The sequence below is a fragment of the Spermophilus citellus genome (assembly GCF_964194105.1).
Source record: "Spermophilus citellus genome assembly, chromosome: 18".
Taxonomy (NCBI): Eukaryota; Metazoa; Chordata; class Mammalia; order Rodentia; family Sciuridae; genus Spermophilus; species Spermophilus citellus.
Genome location: NC_138200.1, coordinates 11,727,151 through 11,747,070, shown reverse-complemented (window position 1 = coordinate 11,747,070; position 19,920 = coordinate 11,727,151). Strand labels below are relative to the sequence as shown.

At 50.5% G+C, this 19,920-nt stretch overlaps 3 protein-coding genes across 5 annotated transcripts; 2 read left to right on the top strand and 1 right to left on the bottom strand.

Moving 5' to 3' along the window:
• Window positions 1–311: 311 nt before the first annotated feature.
• Window positions 312–4,819, top strand: PINLYP (phospholipase A2 inhibitor and LY6/PLAUR domain containing). Its single transcript, XM_081274677.1, has 6 exons — window positions 312–936; window positions 1,030–1,176; window positions 2,137–2,253; window positions 3,720–3,872; window positions 4,085–4,228; window positions 4,396–4,819. Exons 2-6 carry the CDS (start codon window positions 1,107–1,109, stop codon window positions 4,548–4,550), a joined length of 639 nt encoding a protein of 212 aa, XP_081130803.1. The 5' UTR covers window positions 312–936; window positions 1,030–1,106; the 3' UTR covers window positions 4,551–4,819.
• A 3,812-nt stretch (window positions 4,820–8,631) lies between these two features.
• Window positions 8,632–15,119, bottom strand: IRGQ (immunity related GTPase Q; the record flags this gene model as incomplete). 3 transcript variants are annotated; one of them, XM_081274763.1, is made up of 3 exons in its annotated part: window positions 8,632–12,866; window positions 13,907–14,432; window positions 14,864–15,119. In XM_081274763.1, the coding sequence occupies 3 exons, from the start codon at window positions 15,117–15,119 to the stop codon at window positions 11,549–11,551; spliced, it is 2,100 nt and encodes a 699-aa protein (XP_081130889.1). In that variant the 3' UTR covers window positions 8,632–11,548. The 3 variants fall into 3 exon arrangements, with proteins under 3 accessions (XP_081130889.1, XP_081130891.1, XP_081130890.1); XM_081274765.1 differs by lacking the exon at window positions 14,864–15,119 and adding an exon at window positions 14,661–14,810; XM_081274764.1 differs by lacking the exon at window positions 14,864–15,119 and adding an exon at window positions 14,607–14,765.
• A 223-nt stretch (window positions 15,120–15,342) lies between these two features.
• On the top strand, window positions 15,343–19,808 carry ZNF576 (zinc finger protein 576). The gene is made up of 3 exons (XM_081274766.1): window positions 15,343–15,482; window positions 15,774–15,874; window positions 17,867–19,808. Exons 1-3 carry the CDS (start codon window positions 15,454–15,456, stop codon window positions 18,292–18,294), a joined length of 558 nt encoding a protein of 185 aa, XP_081130892.1. The 5' UTR covers window positions 15,343–15,453; the 3' UTR covers window positions 18,295–19,808.
• Window positions 19,809–19,920: the final 112 nt, after the last annotated feature.

The following is a 19,920-nucleotide window of genomic DNA, read 5'->3' as shown; positions in this document are numbered from 1 at the left end:
ACATAGTCACCGCCCAAACTGAAGCTTAGAAGGCAGTTCACACGGATCCTGGATCCTTGTGAAACAGGATCTCCTCCACCTGTTCTGCGGCTGCACTCTTCCTCTCCTTTCCCTGAAAACACACACACACACACACACACACACACACACACACGTACACAAACACGATAAAAATCTCAGATCCCTTTTTTGGGGGGACTCCGGTGGTGGCTCAGTGATAGAGCGCTCGCCTAGCACGTGTGAGGCACTGGGTTCGATCTTCAGCACCACGTAAAAACAAATAAATAAAATAAAGGGTAAACAACAACAAAACAACTCAATAAAATAAATAAAATAAAGGGTAAACAACAACAAAACAAAACAAAGGGTAAACAACAATTCCTGAGGCTAAGAGAAGGAGGAAAGGATAGAACACAAGCATGTTTCCAAACTATACACAGCCTAGAGTGCTTCTACAAATGCCTCAGTTTCCCAATATGTGACCTGCGGGCATTTGTCTTCTACCACGCCCACATCTGACCCCTGACAAGTGCCTCTCTGTTCATCCCCTCAAGACCCAGGGAGTCAGCCCTGGGTGGGGTTGGAACAGCAGACAGTCCAAATACAGAAGAGGGAGTATGAGCCAAGAATGCAAAGGAGAAGGGAAGGGAGACAAGGCGTTCAGCCCCCACAGGACTAGTCTGGACATGCTAGGTGCTCCCAGGTAGGACCCCACCCACGCTGGGCACCTCCTTGAGAAGAGAGAGGAGATGGGGCGAGGGAATCTCAGTCTTTGCAGGTGTTTTATAATTCACAGGTAATCAAGTAATTGGACCGACCTTGAGTTTAGAGGAGGGGTTGAAAGGTGAGAAAACAGGGCAGAGTGACCTGGGTCCTGATGGAAGAGGTGACAGGAAGACTCCTGAGGTTCCCGTGGAGAATTGATCTGGACACAAGGTGAAGTCCCTTTTGGATGTTGGTCCCGCCTCTTCAACCTGGAGGCTTCAGAGGACTTCCCTGGGATCTGACCTCAACTATTTCTCACCCCAGGGTGAAGGTGGGTCTGGATCCGCCCCTCCTCAGCTTCCTATAAGGGCAGAGGACCAGGGACTGCAGGTTCACACACCATGAGACCATCCACAAGACAGGGGACCTTTCTGCTGGCCTCCACTGTGCTCTGCACCCTCTTGGATCTCGGTAAGTGACAAGGGACCTGGACTCCTTCCTGGGACCCCGGCAAAGAGAACTGTGAGAGAGAATTCATCAAGGTCTTCAAGGAGGAAAGAGGAGGTACCCTGGGAATTCAGATTTATGGAGGAGGCAGAGGAGGCAGAGAATAAGAAGGAGAAAGCCTGGGGCCTCAGGAGAAGAAAAGCTCACTGAAGTTAGAGCCCCGGGAGAGGGGGCTTGGTGGGCTTTGAATCCTCTGTCCTATAGACAGGGTCCCCAAGTAAGACATCTGAATTCTAGAAAATCAGAGGAGAGCACGACTCCAAAGGGAAATTTAAAAAAATAAATAAGAGAGATTTCCTTTCTTTCTGGACTGAGTTCAGACACCTTGCCTCCTTCTTCAGAGAGATGCAGGAGTCCAGGACAGCTTCACTTTTCCTAGGGCCCAGGTGTTTAGGTAGAGTTGCCTCCTCCCTTAGTCCATGCTCTCAGTCCTTTCTGGTCCTCACTCTCTCACCTTGCCCTTGGACGCAGACCCCAGCCTCAGGTACCCTACCTGAACTCTTACCATCTATAAGACCTGTGCAGTACCTGTGCAAGAGTCCCACACCCAAGAACCAGCTGGACCTGAAGTTTTACCAAAGTCCGTGAACACCTTTGGCACGACCCCTCCCTGCCCCCGAGCTTGCACAAAGGACCCTGGCGTCCAAAGTCCCCAGCCTTGTAATTAAGGAAACAGGCTCCAAGTCAGAGTCGCTTCCCGCCCCTGGAAGCCGCTTTGCTGGCAGCACCACTGCTTCCTTGTCACTCTGGACAGTTCCCTGGACAGAAATCAAGGCCCCACCCATGAAAACACAGGGAGATGCTGGGCCTTCCTCCATCAGGACCCCAAGTCCTCCCCCGCCCCGCCCCTTTAAACGCCAAAGTCGAATTCGTGGACTACCGTCCACGCCACTGCTGACTACAGACTCGCCCTCTACCCTGCAGGATGGCCTCTAAGCTGTGAGGTGTGTAAAGGCTCCGGGCACACGTGCAGCGGCAAAATGAAGACTTGCGAGGCTGGCAAGGACGCATGCGTGGTTCTCGTGAGCGAGTCCAGCACAAGTAGGAGGGCGCGGCGTCAAGCCCCCCGGCGGGGAGGGCGTGCTTTCTGGGTAGAGGGTACCTCGGTCCGAGGAGAGATCATCACAGTTTTCAGGACAGGTGAAGCGTGGGAAGAAAATCAGAGGAGGGCAGGAAAGAGGGAAAGACCTTAGGAAGATAATTGAGTGATGCGATGGAAACTATTGTGGTAAGGGATTCTGAAGATGCGACTGTCCAAAGGAGAAGATGGTGGTGGTCGGGGAGCTAGGAGAGGTAAGGACATGGGGGAAAAGAGAGCGAGAGGGAATGAATCTAACAGGCAAGGGGTAGAAATAGGGCAGGGGTAAAGAAGGAAGAGGCTGGGTTGGGGTCAGGGAATGTGATCAGGGAAGAGACCAAAGACCCGAGGAGAGATGATGTTGGGTTAGGGGGAGAGACAGAAAAGCGACCACCCCAGAGTGGAGAGAGGTGATTCTGAAGCTGGAAGCAAATCATCATAAGAAGAAGTAGAAATGGAGGAGTGGAGAAGCCCATGAGTAAAATGGAAGGGAGAGAGAGGGCAATACTTAGAGCCCCACCCCATCCCTAGATCTGAGAAAGAAGAGGGAGACAGGGAGCAAGGGAAGCCAATCCCCTCCCCTCCCCGGGGCAAGCAGCCACATTCTTAAAAGCTGAAAGAGACCCTTAGTCACAGGAGTAGAGATGCTGGGGACCTAGGCAGGGAATGATGGCTGCTGCAGATGAAGGTCAACTTTGCAATCAGGAAGAAACTCTCTGGACAGGAGGGGATGTGAGTGGAAGTTGGGATAGAAGATTGCTATATTTTTCTGTCCACCCAGCAAGCTCTGGCGGGTGAGGGAAGGACCCAAGAGTCTTGAAGACACCTCCCCAGGCATATAGGTGGGAAATGGACCTTTGGTCAGGGGAAGAAGCAGCTGGGAAAGAGCCAGCCCTCAGAAGGGTATGGAGGGGAAAACTTTGAATTTTTGGAGGGAGGCTGTGTAGACTGGAAGAAACCACCCCAGACAAGACCTGGGACTAGCCAGGAGGGACAGCAAGAGACTAGCCATGGGAGGAGTTCTGGCGAGTAACCATGAAAGAATCTGAGATATGAGTGTGGAGCAGGGGCAGCACCCTGGAGGTTGTTAGAAGGGGCTACTGGGAGGGGAGCAAAGTCTTAAAGTCTCACAGACTTGCAAGACTCCTACTGGCAGGGAAGGAGAGAAGCACGGAGGGGTGAAGGGGAATGGTGGAACAGGCCACACCAGGCAGGCACTTGGGACCATGCGGAGACCACCAAAGGCCCACTCCACTCTGTGGCACCAAGGAGGGAAGGCTATCTAATAAACTACTCCAGACCACACACCAGGCAAGTCAGGGACTGTCACTTTAGGGGACTGAAAGAGACCATCCTAGGGGGTCGTGGCGTTGTGGAAGTGTAGGGTCAGATCTAAGCCACCTGCTCTGAACTCCTGTCCCCTCTGCAGAGGGCCGGCAGGCAGTGAGCACCTTTAAGGCCTGCATGAAGTTCAGTGACTGCTACTCAGGCCTCGTGTCCACCACCATGAGCCCCAGTGACTACATGGTAACCAACGCACGCTGCTGCCAGAGTGACGGCTGCAACAGTGGCTCCGTGCCCCGTAAGTGCCAACTCAGCCCTGCCCCAGGGCCACTGTGTGTGCTTGGCCCATACTGTAACACCTGGCAAGGCACCTCACTGGTTCTGGGCGCCAGTTTCCTTACCTGTAGAATGCAGTTTCCATTAGCAGCCCTGGCATTCCCAGAGCTCTGGGGAGGTTCGGGCAAGAGTGTAAACATTCCTGTTCACTACACACGTCACCCTCATCTGCAGCTCCCCAGAACAATCGTACTGAGAATGGCTTGATGTGCCCCTCCTGCATCGTGCCCTTCCAGGAGACGTGCCCGGGAACCCAGGCAGCTCGCTGTGTTGGCCAGGAAACACATTGCATCTATTTTGCTGGCAACGTGCAGGCTGGTGAGGGGTCCCTGAATCTCTGAGGGTACAGGGATCCCAAAGCTGGAAGCCCAAACCTCTCTGATCCAGGGGAGGAGGGGCTCCCGAGAACTAGGCCAGGAGGTGGAGGGGCGGGGATTCCTGGGCCATGAGAAGGGGCTGACTCCAGTCTGGAACCCTCCTCCCAGGTATCATCAACACCAAATTTGCCACTCGAGGCTGTGCTACAGAGAGTGCCTGCTACACAAAGGCTGGGGCCGAGGTGCCCTCAGCTTCCTACCTTTACTTCATCCGCCGGGCAGACTGCCTTCCAGCTCCCTATCCCCCTGGCCGGGCTGAGTGAAGACCTGAGGAATATATGGCTGGAGGTCTCCTTTTGTTCTGCTCTGCAGCTCCCCTATAAATTAAACCAGTTCACAGAACAAGCCTGAGTACTTGTGACATGATGCATTTTGGGGAAGTGGGATGCAGAGGGTACAGATCTCAACCCTCTTTTCTAACCTCCTCTTTTCCAGGGATAGAGGGAAGGCCTTGCACTTTATTAAGGGACACTCTTTGCCAGGCCCTTGTGCTAAGTGATTTCTATGTTATACCTCATTTTATGATCACAAATCTGTGGAAATGATATTATACCCACTTTTCAGACGAATAAACTGAGGCAGATTGTGGGTGCCACTTGCCTTGGGTTTTAACAGGTAGGAAAGGTCGAATCTGATTTGAACCTGAGTCTGTGAGACTCCAGAGTTCTTGATTACTTAGTTTTTTCCTGTTTTCTTGTCTACAAAATGTAGATTTTTTTTTCCTTTTTGGTAGTGCTGGGGATTGAACCTAGGGCCTTGTGCATGCGAGGAAAACACTGTACCAACTGAGCTATATTAGATATTAATAGCTATGACTTTATAATGCTTTTGTAAGAGGCAAATGAAAGGACACTTTAAAAGCACTTAGTGCCTTCTACCTTTTAAGAGAATGATGATTCTGTGAGCAATATGTCTAAATAAATAGTAATTATCATAATAGCTGCCACTTACTGAGTGGCCTTTAGTTGGCAGGTGCTAAACCCTGGCACCAGTTGGGACAGACTAGATTTTCTATGACGATAAACAAATCACTAATTTTGTGGTTTAAAATAACAAAGTTGCCAGGTGTGGTGGCACACACCTATAATCCCAGGAACTCAGGAGGCTGAGGCAGGAAGGAGCATGGAAAGTTCAAGGCCAGTCTCAGCAAATTAGAAAGACCCTGTGACAAAGTAAAAAATATAAAATAAAAAAGTTTGGGGATATAACTTAATGGTACAGCTCCCTGTGTTCAATCTCTTTGCACCCAAATAAAATAAATAAAGCAAAATTGTATGAATCACCTAATGCTGAAGTACTGAACCCAAACCTGAAACAATATTTTTTCAAAGTGTTATGGGTTGGCTGGGTAGCTCCACTTCTAGCTGTGTTGGCTGATTTGGCTCTAGTGTGTGTGGGTGACGGGAATCTTCCCCTTCGTGCACTTCCATCATCTTCCAGATCAGTTGCTTCCTCAACTGTTCTCATGGCAGATCACAGGAGTACAAAAGTCAAGTATATTCAAGACCCTTGCTGAAGTTAGAACCGCTTGAGCAAGGTAAGTCATATAGCCTAACTCAATAGCAATGGGATAGGAAAGTATCCTCCCCCTCCAGGGGGAGGGAGGGAGTTAGGTTTGCTGAATGAGTGCCCATTCACAGAAAATTAGTTGTTCCTTCACTCTACATGTTTAGCACCATGCACCACATTCAGCTCATTAGTCATTGAGCAGTCACCAACTTGAACATGGCTAATTTCTTTTTTTTAAATGAGTTTATTTACTTATTTATTTTTAGTTGTAGTTGGACACAACACCTGTATTTTACTTATTTATTTATGTGGTGATGAGGATCGAACCCAGCACCTCGTACATGCTCGGCGAGCACTCTACCGCTGAGCCACAACCCCGGCCTGACCATGGCCACTTTCTATACCCAAAGCAAAGAGCCCAGGAAAACCTCACGTGTGATTAAAAGCTGTGATTTAGCCAGGCGTGGTGGTGTATGCCTGTAATCCCAGGAGCTTGGGAGGCTGAGGCAGGAGGATTGCAATTTCAAAGCCAGCTTCAGTACTTTAGCAAGGCTCTAAGCAACTTAGCAAGATCCAGTCTCAAAAACTAAAAGGCGTTGAGGATGTGATTTAGTGGCAGAATACCCGTCTTCACCTACTACTGCAAAAAACAAAAAACCCTCTGTGACTCAGAAATCACTTTAAGCTCCTGAGGCTGGCCTTGAACTTGTGATCCTCCTCCTACCTTGGGATCCCCAGTCCTAGTCATTACAGGTGTTACATCAACCACCACACCCAGCAACACTTTCTACTGGTTCAAGGGAACTAGTCACATGGCTTCACACAACCACAGGGAATCCAGGAAGTGCAATCCCACCCTAGGATTATAAAACTGACAGTTGAATGTTTCATAATAGCACGTAGGACCACCATGGCCTCTTAGAGCTCATTTCTCATGTTACCTTCACAACTCTGTGATAGGCACTGTTATTCTCATCCTTGTTTTCAAAAGATGAATCTGAAGCTCACAGAAAGGATTCACATTGAAGGTTTTAATCACTGGGAGAAAGACCACATCACAGAGAGTAAACAAGTTTGACTGTTGGCTTTCATTGCATAACAAACCACTCCAAAATTCTGTAGTTTATAACAATCAACTTTTATTTAGCTCATTATTCTGTGTATCGGTGAATTGGTCAGGGACCAGCTTGGCGATTCTTCTGCTGGTCTCAGCTGCCAATTGATTAGGCAGATGTGTTTCTGAGTGTTGGCTGGCTGAGTTGAGGTGCCAAGGACAACTGGGCTACATGTGTCTTCATTACCTAGCAAGTGAGCCTAGGCTTCTTAATTTGGCAATGGGGGCAGGGGTCCCAGGGACAGCAGAAGGAAGTAAAGATGCATGAGCACTTTTAAAATCTCTTCTTGCATCAAATTTGCTGTTGCCCCAGTGGATGAGACAAGAGAGGACAATCCAAGGCCACGCTACAGAGAGGCTGAACAAACTGGGGGCATTAATGCGTCATGCTGGTCTGGAGTAAATGTGCTCGACCATCACAAACCTTCAAGGTCCTAACAGTCACCTTCCAGGATGGGGAAACTCAGATCCTGCAGATAAAAGCTCCTAATCAGAGCCTAAGGAATTGTTCTCTGGACAGATTCCCCATCATCTTTCCCCTACCCTCGGCCCCAGGAGTCCAGGCTCCCAGCCTAGTCAGGAGGCTCAGCATTTCCCCCACTCAAACCCCCAAAGAACACACAATAGGATTTCTACACATTTTTATTCATTCCTCCAAAAAACACCATAGGTCACCATACCCTTGATTTGTCCTTCCTGGTTCCCCACTGCAATGGACACAAGCCCCACCATGACCCAGAAATGCAAAGCTCTGCTACGGTGATGAGGGTGTCTCATTCATTCTCCCATGTTTTGGGGGTCTTTTCTGCTTTGGCAATGGCAACACCAAGGTACATCACACATTCCCAGGTCTCCCAGCCCTGGGGTGCCGCATTAGACCCATCCCATGGCAGTCTGTGATCTGTCCACAGGGAATTTTAGCGTTTCCTCCTTGGATGCTCCCAGGGACAGATACCTCACTCACACAACCTTATGACTCTGCAATTCCTAAACTGAATCCATCAAGTCATGATTAAAGGCCACCAGGGCTGGGGATGTAGGTCAGTGGTAGAGCACTTACCCAGCAGAACCCAGGATCTGAGGTCCTAGGTTCAATCCCCCAGGGGCAGGGGGACCCAAAATCGTAGAAGCAAGCACCAAAAACAGAAGCAATGAAACCCAAAGGTGCCAACATACAACTATATAAATGTAACTGGCACTCAACACACACACACACACACACACACACACAAATTGTCTTGTTTTCTTTGATATTATCTCTGGCACTAGGGCACAGGGAATAATAGCAACAAAGCACAGAACAGAGTTGTCTACAAGACAATCTGAGCAAAGGCTTGGGGGTGACAGGTGCCTAAGCTAGAGACATTTTCATGCTGCTCAGGGCTGAAGATGTGTGGGCAAAAGCAAGAGGACTGAGCTCCCAGGCCACCTTCTCAGGAGGGTCTATAGCATGCTGCACACACACTTATACGTATATCCATACAGGGAACTCTCATAACCTGTATGAAGTAGATGCCATTTGCTGAATGACTTCCCCAAGATCACGCCCCAAATCAGCAGGCCTGTCTCACCCTACAGCTATGCTAATAAGTTTCCTGCAATCACAAAAATGTTCTGTATTGATACTGGTCAACATTGTAGCCACTAACCACAAGTGGCTACTGAGCACTTGAAATGTGGTAATGCAGCTGAGAAATGGAATTTTTAATTTTTTTTAATTTTATTTACTTAATTTTTTTTTAGTTGTAGATGGACAAAATATCTTTATTTTATTTGTTTTTATGTGGTGCTGAGGATTGAACTCAGTGCCTCACACATCCAGGCAAGTGATCTACCACCGAGCCACAATCCTAGCTCCTAATTTTATTTACTTTTAACACTCATCTCAGTTATCAAAGAACTATTAAATATAATTTGATCTTGGGTATATGAATCTATGTCACCTATGAATTTTACTTTTTTCAATACTCAGGATTGAACCCCAGGGCATTCTACCAAGCTAAACTCCCATCTCTTTACCTTCTTTGATGTAGGGTCTCATATAATTGCTGAGGCTGGCCTTCTTGCAATCCTCCTGCCTCAGCCTCCTGAGTAGCTGGGATTACAGGCATGTACCACTGTGCCCAGCCTGAATTTTATGAAATTTAAAGAGGTCAAACTTTTCTAATAAAAATTTATTATCTGAATTGAGATGCTCTAGGTTTAAAATACAAAAATGGATCTTGAACTAAATGAATGTAAACTTTCTCATTACTACCTTTAACACATTATGTGTTGAAATGATAATATTTGGGGGACATTGGGTTAATCAAAATATATTAAAATCAATCTTTCTAAGGCTGAGTGAGTTCTGTACACGAAGCCTAGAGCCATTTAGCACAAAGTCAAAAATGGCCATTTGACCTTGATGGGACAATTTGTACCAGTGGTAAGATTAAGCAGAAGATGGGGGTACTGTCCCCCAACTATCTGTCCCTCAGATCAGTAACCCTTGTTTTCAGCTGTCCAGGAAAATAGGATCTTGGATGCATTCATGGTTCTCATCCAGCCCTTTCATTTCACAGATGGGAAAACAAGGCACAGATCCAAGTGACAGAGTGAGTGGCGTAACCATGCTTGCTTCTCTCCATCTTGTTCCTCTCTCCTTTCTGGGAGGCCAAAACTATAAATGTTACCCTAGTTCTTATTTCATTTTTTTGGTGTGTGGTGCTGGGGATTGAACCCAGGGCCCTGTGCATGCAAGGCAAGCACTCTACAAACTGCTCTATCTCCCGCCCTAAATTTTACCCTAGTTCTGCTACTGATCTGTGAATCTAAAAATATTACTTACTAAACACCTACTGTGTGCCAGATACTGTTCTAGGTATTGAGTATATACCAGAGAACAAGAAAAGCAAAGAGGTAATAGCCAATAAGCAGGTAAATAATAAATAAATAAATAAAGGTCATTTTTATAGTGATATTTGCTACAAGGTAAATCAACTGGCCAGAACCAGTAGTGAGGATGTGCAAGATACATCAGTTAGGGTGGTCAGGAAGGCCTTTCTGAGGGGACATCTGAGTAGAGACCTGATGGACAAGGAGCCAATCATGGGAAGATATGGAAACAGTGTATTACAGGGGGAAATAACAAGTGCAAAGGTCCTGAGGCAGGACTCAAGATTCTACTCTATCAGAAGAACCTATCAGGCTCATTGGGAATGGGATAGGGCAAAGAATGAGAAGAAGCAGGAGCCAGACCACACGAAGCCGTCTTATGGCTATTGGGCCTCTAGTCTGCCCTCTGGACTTGCTCTTCCCATCTGTTAGATCCTCCCTTTGTTTTTTGACCTTTTTAAATTTCAGGTTTCCTGCCTACACATAGCAGCTTAAAACACGCAGGCACTGCAGTTTCTGCCTTTGCCTCACCCCTGACATATTCTCACCATCTGGACTACCTACCTGCACAGCCGTTCTGTAGCAATGCTACTGGCTGCAGTACCCTCTGTGTACACCAGAAGGCAGAGTCTCTTAGGAATATCCGAGAAGGCCACACAAAAATGTTTGGACTAGTGCAGCAGTACAGCTGCTTCTCTAAAAACCAGGTGCACAAAACGCCAAAGCAAAAAAGGGTTAAGGCTATTATGACAGAAGAAAGCAAGACCGAAACCAAATGAACAAAAAAGGTAACAGAACCGTAAAGGAAAGACAGAGGTACACCTACCCTGGAGACACCCTGAATCACCAAGCACCTAGACAATGGGTAGGCGTACCCCTTCCCAAATTCCTGGGAGCAGCTGCCAGGATCCAAGTATATTAGGGAGAGGTGAGAGGTATGTCTGAAGTAGAGGTTCCTGCTCTGCCACACCTAGACCTCAGGCTACCCCAGAGCCCACCATGCACATACCTCTTGCCCACCTGCTACTTTTCTGGGATCATTCTTCCTACACTAGACCCTTGGAGAGCAAATACAAGACACCCATTCACTTCCAAAAGACAATGGAGTCTTGGACTGTCTCCTGTAGGCTCCCTGTTCCCTTTTCCATATTTAGCCCTTCAATCATCTAAGAATTAGCAACTAAGGCCCACAGCCCCTGCAAATCAGGAACCTGAGACCTCAGACACACAAATCCCACCCCACAGAAGATTCAAAGCCACTGTCCCTCGGCATCCTGGGAGGCTGTGTATAGGCCTTTTCCTTCAAGGAAGCAGATCTTGTTTCCCTTTGAAGGCCAGATTCAAGGGTTCTGGCTCCTGGAAAACCCAGACCTACTTCCCCAATATGGAGCCCAAGATCCCCCCCTGTTAGGAATCAAGGCATTCTAGCCTTACTTCCCTGGTGAGGCCCCAAAACTCCAGTTGGAGACCAAGATGCACCCTGCTTCTAGGGCTCCAGGTCCCCAACTCCCTTCAGGACAAGGGTCTGGATGGCCTACTCCCTGATTTCCAGAGAAATCAGGAGTCCTGTCCCCTAGACTCTATTCCCCTACACAAATCCAGATGACTAGAAATCAGAACCTGCATCCTCAAACCCCCAGAATTCCGAGTACTAGACACCCCCACCCCTTATCTTAAAGGGGCAGACTTCGACACCCCCCCCCCATCTAACGGAGCTTGGGTTTCGCAGCCCCTTAGAAGCCCTGGCTCCCATCCCATCCCTCAATGGGTGGGCTCAGGGGGCGCCAGCACGGCCTCCGCATCTGCCTGCATCTCTTCTAGTGCCTGCAGCAGGACACCATGGGCCGCGCGGTAGCCCAGACCACCAGTCGCAGCTGCGCCACCCGCAGGCCACAGGAAGGACAGTGCACCCAGCGCTGCGCCACCAGCAGTGCCCTCACCGGCCCAGGCACCCAGTCTTGCTTCCACCTCTGCACGTGTCACTGGGCCTGGGAAGTGAGTACGGGCAGCCAGCTCCCCAGAAGCCAGGCCCAGGGCACGCTCACGACGTGCCAGGGCCCCAGGTTCGAGCCCCAGAGCCCGCCGCCACTCGGCCAGCTGTCCCCGGAGAAGTGCCACGTCGCACGCCCAGCCTAGCCCTGGTACAGGGGCTGCTGCTGCCGCCAAACTAGCCAACAGAGCCGGCCTCCACGCCCCAGCACGCAGTGCTGCAGCCTTTCTGCGGGCAGCGCCTGGAGAGGTGGGGGGCAGCGCCAGCAACAGCGCCCCAGCCTGGGCTGGCGGAAGCCCGCGCTGCAGCCATTCGCACAGCGTGGGGAGTCCACCAGGCCGCAGGGGAAACACTGGTGGGGGAGCCTCCTCCAGCACTTCCCACGTCTCGTCCTCCGGACTCAAAGCACCAGTGCCCCCTGAGTCCCCACTGCCTGGTTTCTTGGAGCCGACACCTTCGCTGCCAGCCTTCTCTGAATCTTCCCCACCTGCTTTCTGAGATCCAGTGCCAGGTTTTTCCTTTGGGTCGCTGGATGCATTCTCCAATCCCCCTTCGCCTTTCTTCTGTAAGTCTGCATCCCTGGGCTTTATTTTTTCCTCTTCCAGAGACTCTGGATCTTCGCCCTCACCATCTGTTCGCACGCAGACGAGGGGCCCATCTGGTACCACCAAGGAGCGGACCTGGGCCCAGTCCTTCTCAGTGGGGGCCCCCAGAGTGACGAGGATGAGGGCATCATAGTGGGTGGGGTGAGGGGCAGCAGCAGGGGAAGTGCCCATGGGACCCAGAGGCACAGTCCAGAGCACTACATTTGGGCGCTCTGGTGCTGGGAAGGGGGTGGGCACTGTGGGTACAGAAGCAGGCACTGCACCAGGGTCACTGGGATCCAACCCAAGTAGCATGTTCAGCACAAGGCCTATGTCAGTTGTGCCAGTCACTGCCAGGTCCAGTCTTGCGCTGCCCAGGCGCTCCAGGCCTGAGCGCACCCAAGACAAAGCTGCCTCAAGGCCACCGGTCTCAAAGGCCTCCCGCACAGCCTCCAGCTCAGCTGCGCCCAGCACCTCAAAACCATCCTGGGCCGGTGGCAGGAGCCTGTGGGAGCAGGGAGGGATGCAGTCAAAGGTAGCTAAACATGAGAAAATCTGGGGAATAAAGCCTGGGCTACTGTGACAAGGGTGGAGCTTTCTGAACAATCCTGGGGTGAGGCAGGATCTGGTTCCCGATAGTCATAAATGAGGGCTCCCCCAGGACCAAGATTTCTCTGGGACACACCCAGGGGTTAGTAGTTGGGGCAGGTTTCCTGGAATCTGTTGGGTGTAACCAACTCATATGGGATTAGCTTAGAGGAAGGACAGAATGGCGACTATATAGTAGCCTAAAGAAATTGAGCACTATTGACAAATGAGGGGGTCCCCAAGTGTGTTCTTTCCAGAAGCCAGGAGTTAGGAGGGTCACTGTGGGGAGAAACATCTCTGATACTAGCTCCTACCAAGGACATGTGACTAAGGTGACACAAGGCAAGGGAGGCTAAGGAAAAAAGATGCCACTTTTTAAGTTCCAATTTGACATCCATAAAATGAGGTGGCTGACAGTAGGGGGTGGGGAGTTTAGGAGGTAGCCAGCAAGTGGAAACAGACACTTTCCACTGTCTGGGAACTGGAGAAAGGAAGTGAGGGAGGACTTCAAGATATAATAAAGGTCATTGCAGGTATGCCTTTTGGGCAACTGGGGTTGCTTGGGAGCCAAATTGATGGTAGGAGAGGAGAAAAGGACTTGAGAGTTTGAGTCTGGGTAAAATCTTCACTAGGATCACAAACTTTTGTGGTGAAATGGAGTCTTACTTCAAAATTTTTTTGCCTGCGGGCAGTATTTGCAGGCTAGCTCCAGGTCCGTCCTAGAATTCTTGCAGAGCTTGTGACCTCAGAAGGCTCTCAGGAGGCGGGGCTTGACAAGGGTCAAGCACAGCACAAGCTTGGGGTGGAGCCTCTCGGACCTCAAAACCTATGAGGACGAGGCGGGATCTGGGCAAAGGAGAGGAGCCTTGGCAGTAGTCTCCCCTCAAATTCCTCAGGGATGGGGTCTAGACGAAGGGGATCATGCCTCCCCACCCAGCCTGAAAGCCTGTCACTCACCTCTGCAGCGCCTCCGCCTGGCTCCGCAGTGCCACCCGCAGGCGTTCTAGCTCCTCCCAGCAATCGCTGCTGCAGCACTCTGCCGGAAGCACAAAGAGAGTGGCTGCTCCTAACCCGGCGCTGTTCAGCAAGGCTGCTGTCTGAGCCCGGGCATCATTCTGTGAATCCCCATGGCGGAGGTTCCGCACAGCAAGCAGCGGGGTCCCTCGGGCTAGGGCGGCCCGCGCTGCCTCTGCCAATGCTGGGTCCAAGAGCTCCCCGTTCCCCTCGTGCCCGGGTAGCACCAATACCAGCACATTGGCCTCCACCGCCCAGGGCCCCGGCACCGCGGGTGGGCAGCTCAGTTCACCCAGGAAAAGACCTGGGCCCGCAGCTCTCAAACTAGGGATCCCAGAGTCCGGCCGTCCTTCGGGGATCTCTACCGTCTCCACATTCTTGTCGCAAAGCGCTGCAATTAGCGAGGACTTTCCCGAGCCCGGAGGCCCGAGGAATAAGGCAGTCACGTCACCCCGCGGCGGAAGCATTGCTGGAAAACAAGGGCGGGGAAGACACGAGTCAGGCAACACCTGGCCTTTTTCTTTCCTAGCCCAGTCTTCAGTCCTCCACCCTGTCTCCTATTTCCATACCTGGGTGTCACGCTCCAGGACCTAGAAACCCAGCATATTGGGCTTATTCCCTGGGGGCCCCGGTGCCTATTCACCTTTTTCTGAGTGCTAGCGTTTCCCTTTCTACTTCAACACCTCAGAAGTCCAACCTTCAATCTCCTGTCCCTCGGGGACACGGGGATGACTCTTCCTCCTCCCAAATCACCAACGGAGCAGAAAGCCAACACACCAGGAGCACAGCTGGTGGCGGCTGGTCAGTCGCAGAGGAGACTGACCAGCCCGGAGGACGGAGGCCGAGGAGGCCAGAACGCCCAGATTTAAAGACATTAGGACGCGATCGGACAGTTCTAACCTGACGCCACTCCCTCTACCAGGCGGGGTATCTTGGAACTTGACGGTGGAGACAGCGTGTTCTTGGCTGCAGAACAGCTGAATCGTGCACGCTCCCCAGCTTCTGCGGTCTCGGGGCCTAGAACAATGAAGGGGGCGAGGCGCTTGCGCGCCGCGAGCGCCCACCTAACTGGGCGCAAGAAACTTAGATATGTACGGTACACACGGTTCACAACGTCATCACAGTGCGTCCAGGTCAAGGAAGGACCCCCGGCCATTATTCTGAGGACCGGGCCTGTGTGACTGTACTACTGCCGGACAGCAATCCCTGACCTCGGCGTCGAGAGGCTCTTCCGGAGAAAGGACGCGGAGACCCCGGAACCTCGAGTCTGGGTGGGCCCTACTCTACTCCCCTCGGGCGGCGGCGCTGTGGCGCGCGGCTGACGGGCGCAGCGAAAGGCAGCCCTCTGCCACAGGGAGAAAAGCAGAGGCCGGGACGACTGGTCCGGAGCGGGAGCTGAAGCTGTGCAGCGGCTGCGGGACACTGCGACTGGCAGCGTGCTTGAGAGGCAGGGGCTCTGAGAGGAACAAGCCACAGGATGTCAGAGAAAGATGTCTCCCGGGAAGAGGCGGGTTAAAGGGTGGGTACAACGACCCTCCCCCAGATATGCGAGACTGGAATGAGATTGGTGTCCAGACCAAGGGTCCCACCCTGTCAGGGAGTTAGCTGGGTGGAGGAAGTCATAGGTCACACAGGTGAGAAGGCCCCAGGGGAAATCACAAACCCAGGGATCTAATCTGGGTGGGTTGAGGCTTGTCTAGAGAAAGCGCAGTCAGCGAGTTCCAGGAGGTGGGCACTAAAGGATTAGCAGGCTCCTTAGGGCTGGTGACAAATGAGGAGCCTCACACACGCGTATTCCTGTCTTGACCAGAGGAGTCTCAGTCACCATGGAGGACTCACACCCCGAAGACACCATGGAGCAACAGGATTCACCCAAGGAGAGGAGGCCCAGCAGCCCAGGAGGCAACATCTGTGAGTACTGCTGGCCAGATGAGGGTGACCCACAAGCCTATGCATTCCGTGCCTATGGTGCTACAGGGCCCTGCCTGTTGGGAAGGGGATGGAACGACCTAGAGCTGGCCTACCAGGAACTGCCTCTCTTCATGCTTATGCTCAGGTGTACTCACCTTGCTCTTCCACCTAGCAGAAAAGGGATGCAGTTCAGAGGGATAGGGTGGCTTCCAAGAGAGGTTTGGGTTAGAAGTGAGGCTAGGAATCTCTCTACTGTGAGGGAAGCACCAAGGTTCTGACCCCAACTCTGACCTAAATTTTGAATGTGGTGGCCCCTCTGTCAAAAGAGGCTGCCACACTGGGCTCAGTGGAACAGGCCTGTAATCCCAGGATCTCTAGCTGAGGCATGAGGATGAAGTACAAGGCCAGCCTCAGGCAACTTAGACTCAGTCTCAAAATAAAAAATGAAAACGTTGAGGATGTATAGCTGGTAGAGATCCCTGCATTCAGTTCCTAATACAGGAGATGGGAATGGGAGACCTGCCACTACCCACCTCCAAGGGCTGTTATGGAATTAACTGCAGAAAAGGGGGGAAAGCCTGATTTTAATAAAGGTACAATGTTTGACTTACAGTAGCAGCAGCTCCTGTTGAATGCTTAATATGTGCTAGGTGCAGTCATTCTCATACTGAGTTTAACACTCATTCAGTACTCTTAATCATGGACCCCGTGTCACTTTAAGGTGAGGGAACTGAGTCAGAAATATGTAACAAGAGCCGTAGTGTGAGTGCGGTCTAGCTAGATCACCAGCAACACATCTGTCTTGTTTGAACAAATTGGGTTTATTGTTCACGTATCATGGGGAAACTAGAGTGTCTCAGGATGTGTGTTTAAAACGGATTTATAGGGAGCTGGGTGCAGTGTCACATGCCTGTAATCCCAGTGACTTGGGAGGCTGAGGCAGGAGGATATGTTCGAAGCCAGTCTCAGCAACTCAGTGAGGCCCTAAGCAATTTAATGAAATCCTGTCTCAAACAAAACAAAAGCCCCAAACAAGCACAAGCAAGTAAAAAACCTGGGGATCTGGCTTAGTGGTTTTAAGTGCCTCTGGGCTTAATCCCCAGTACAAAAAAATAATGTAGTTTACATGTGATGATTTGGGAATGGGTCAAAGAATGGGGCTTTTGCTAGGGATTAGATACTTCCAGGAAGTAGGACAGCTCTCACTGGCTCTCTTAACCTTATCTAGGAGGAGAAAAAATATGAGGTCAAGTTGTGATTGATAAAGCAGCTGTGATCACTCACATTAGCAAGAATAGAGGGGTGGCTGGTCATGGCTTAGACAATGTTCACGTTTTGTTTGTATCCAGATATTATTATGGTGTGGTCTTGTCTTGACTCATCCCAGTCACGGCAACACCTTGTCTGTCACTGTTATTCTGTGGAATTGTGTTCAGAGGAACACCAAGGCCTTGCCATGTCAGGTCAGCTCCCAGATATCAGGCGCTTTTCTCTGTCTTGGGAGTAATAACTGCAAACATTGTTTAAAGCGGCACTATATAAATTAACTAGTTCCTTCCAAAAATCCTAAAAAGAGATGCTGTTATTACCTCATTTTCCAGGTGAGCAAACTGTTGTACTTGCCTAGGAAGTGGTGGAGCTGGGGTCCAATCCCAGGCACTACTCTAGCCACCACATGTTGTGTCAGATAGGCAGATTCCCTGGCCCCACCTTTTCGTTTTCTAGCTTTGTGATTGTGGGTAACTTGCTGACCTATTGAGCCTTGTATCTGCTCACCCATAAAATGGGTTTTTAACAGTTCTGTACTTGCCATGTCAGGTCAGCTTCTAGATATCAGGCGCTTTTCTCTGTCTTAGGAATAATAACTGCAAACATTTAACTCATTCCTAGCACATATAGCATTCAGTGGTAGTTGCTGGCATAATTCTGGGGCTTGGGAGAGGTCCTGGATACTCCTGCTGGCCTTCCCCGACCTCTCCCCACATCCCTTAGGCCACCTAGGGGCCCCGCAGTGCACCCGCTGCCTCATCACCTTCGCCGATTCCAAGTTCCAGGAGCGTCACATGAAGCGGGAGCACCCAGCGGACTTCGTGGCCCAGAAACTGCAGGGGGCTCTCTTCATCTGCTTCACCTGCGCCCGCTCCTTCCCCTCCTCCAAGGCCCTGATCATCCACCAGCGCAGCCATGGTCCAGCAGCCAGGCCCTCCTCGCCAGGTGCACCCACCCCTGCCCAGCCCACCTTCCCTTGTCCTGACTGTGGCAAGACCTTTGGGCAGGCTGCTTCTCTGAGGCGGCACCGCCTGGTGCATGAGGCCCACACCCACCCTGGTCCCTTTGCTTGTACGGAGTGTGGTCAGGACTTTGCCCAGGAAGCAGGGCTCCATCAACACTATATTCGACATGCTCGGGGGGAGCTCTGAGTACAGCTTAAGCCCCTCAACAGTGCTTACGATGCGCACTTAAAATGCGGGCTCTGGTTGGTGGGACCCATCCATGATAAGGGCACAGGTCTTCTGGGGGCTTTGGAGGGATTTGCTTCCCACCCTGGGAAGGCAAAAAGGCTCTGGACAAATAGGACCCAGAAGGCTGTCATTTAGACTTTCAGTCTTTGGAGGACATAGGTCCTTTAGGGAAACAGTGAAATCAGCAAACAGTGAGATCTTTTTAAGAAAATGAGCAAGGAAAAAAAAAAAAGAAGAAAAAAAAATGCACAATAGAGAAGGAAAAATTATTCTCCCTCATTCCCAGTTAAATAACTAGCTGCAGATTGTGTAATCACCTTTAATGTTTCCCAGATGGGTGCCATGGGCTGCAGGAGCAAATTGCCCTGGATCTGTGCCCGAGTAGGGGGCAGGGAAGGGCGGTGCTGCTGTCCTGTAATGAGACTGGGTGTGTTCCAGACCTGGAGCAACCTGGGTATTTGGGGATGGGGCAGCAAGGTGGGAGCCAGACCCCAAGTCAAAAGGCATTGCAGTTTAGGTCCTGTGTCTTCCCTGTCTGCCAGCCCTCTCCACTCAGACAGCAGCCATGGCATTGGATGACACAAAGCATTATGCCCTATTTAAATAATTTTGTGTACCATTCTAGGAATGGGTTTTTTTTTAATATATATATGTGTAGGGAAGATGGCATGAATAAGCTAACAGGAATAGTATCTAAAAACTAAACATCCATATTAAAATGTCTAAACAGGGAGCTCTGGCTTTTGAGTGGGAATTGCTAGAGAACATAAGGATGTGGGGAGGAGGGAGGGCAGAGTTGGCCTAGTCCTGTAGGGAAACTAGTTTGGAGTCAACAGAGATACCTTCTGCTTCATGTTTCATTTGGCCAACACTGGGAGATTTCCCATTAAGATCCTATTTTCAGTTCTCTTGAAAAGACCAGGACTTACACTGTCAGCAGGGCAAAAGCTACAAGCTGCAGCTAAGCGGTGAGTGTCGCCCTCAGCCGGAGATAAGTCCTTCCAGGCCCATTTTAGTCCCTGACAATGCCTGCCCTGCCTCTGGAGACAATAGCTGCTGCTCTGCATTCATTGCTCAGGCTGTATTTGAATTGAGGGATGTTTTTTAAATCCACAGGTGAGGTGGTTATGGGAGAAATTGATAGCTATCTCTATTTTTAGTTAGGCTTATGGGAGCACAAGACCACACATCCCAGACTCCCCTGCAGCTAAATGTGGTCATGTGGCTGAGTTCTGGCTAAATTCCTCCTGAAAAAGGTACATGTCCTTCCTCTAATTGGAATGTGGACACGGTGCCCAGCCACCTTGGACTGTGAGTACAAGAGCAGTATGTGGGACGGCAGAGCAACAACACAGCAGGAGCCTGGGTCTCTGGCCAACCTCACAGGATGTCACCATACCAGCCATCATTCTGATAACATGTAAGAGAAGCAACTGTATCTTGTTTAAGCCACCGTCATTTTGGGTCTCTTGTTTTAGGCAGCAGAATTTCAAGCCCAAGGCAGGAGTCTGCAAACTATGGCAAAATCAAGCCAGCTGCTGCTGAGTTTTACAAATAAAGTTTTATTGGAACATACTTGGCTTT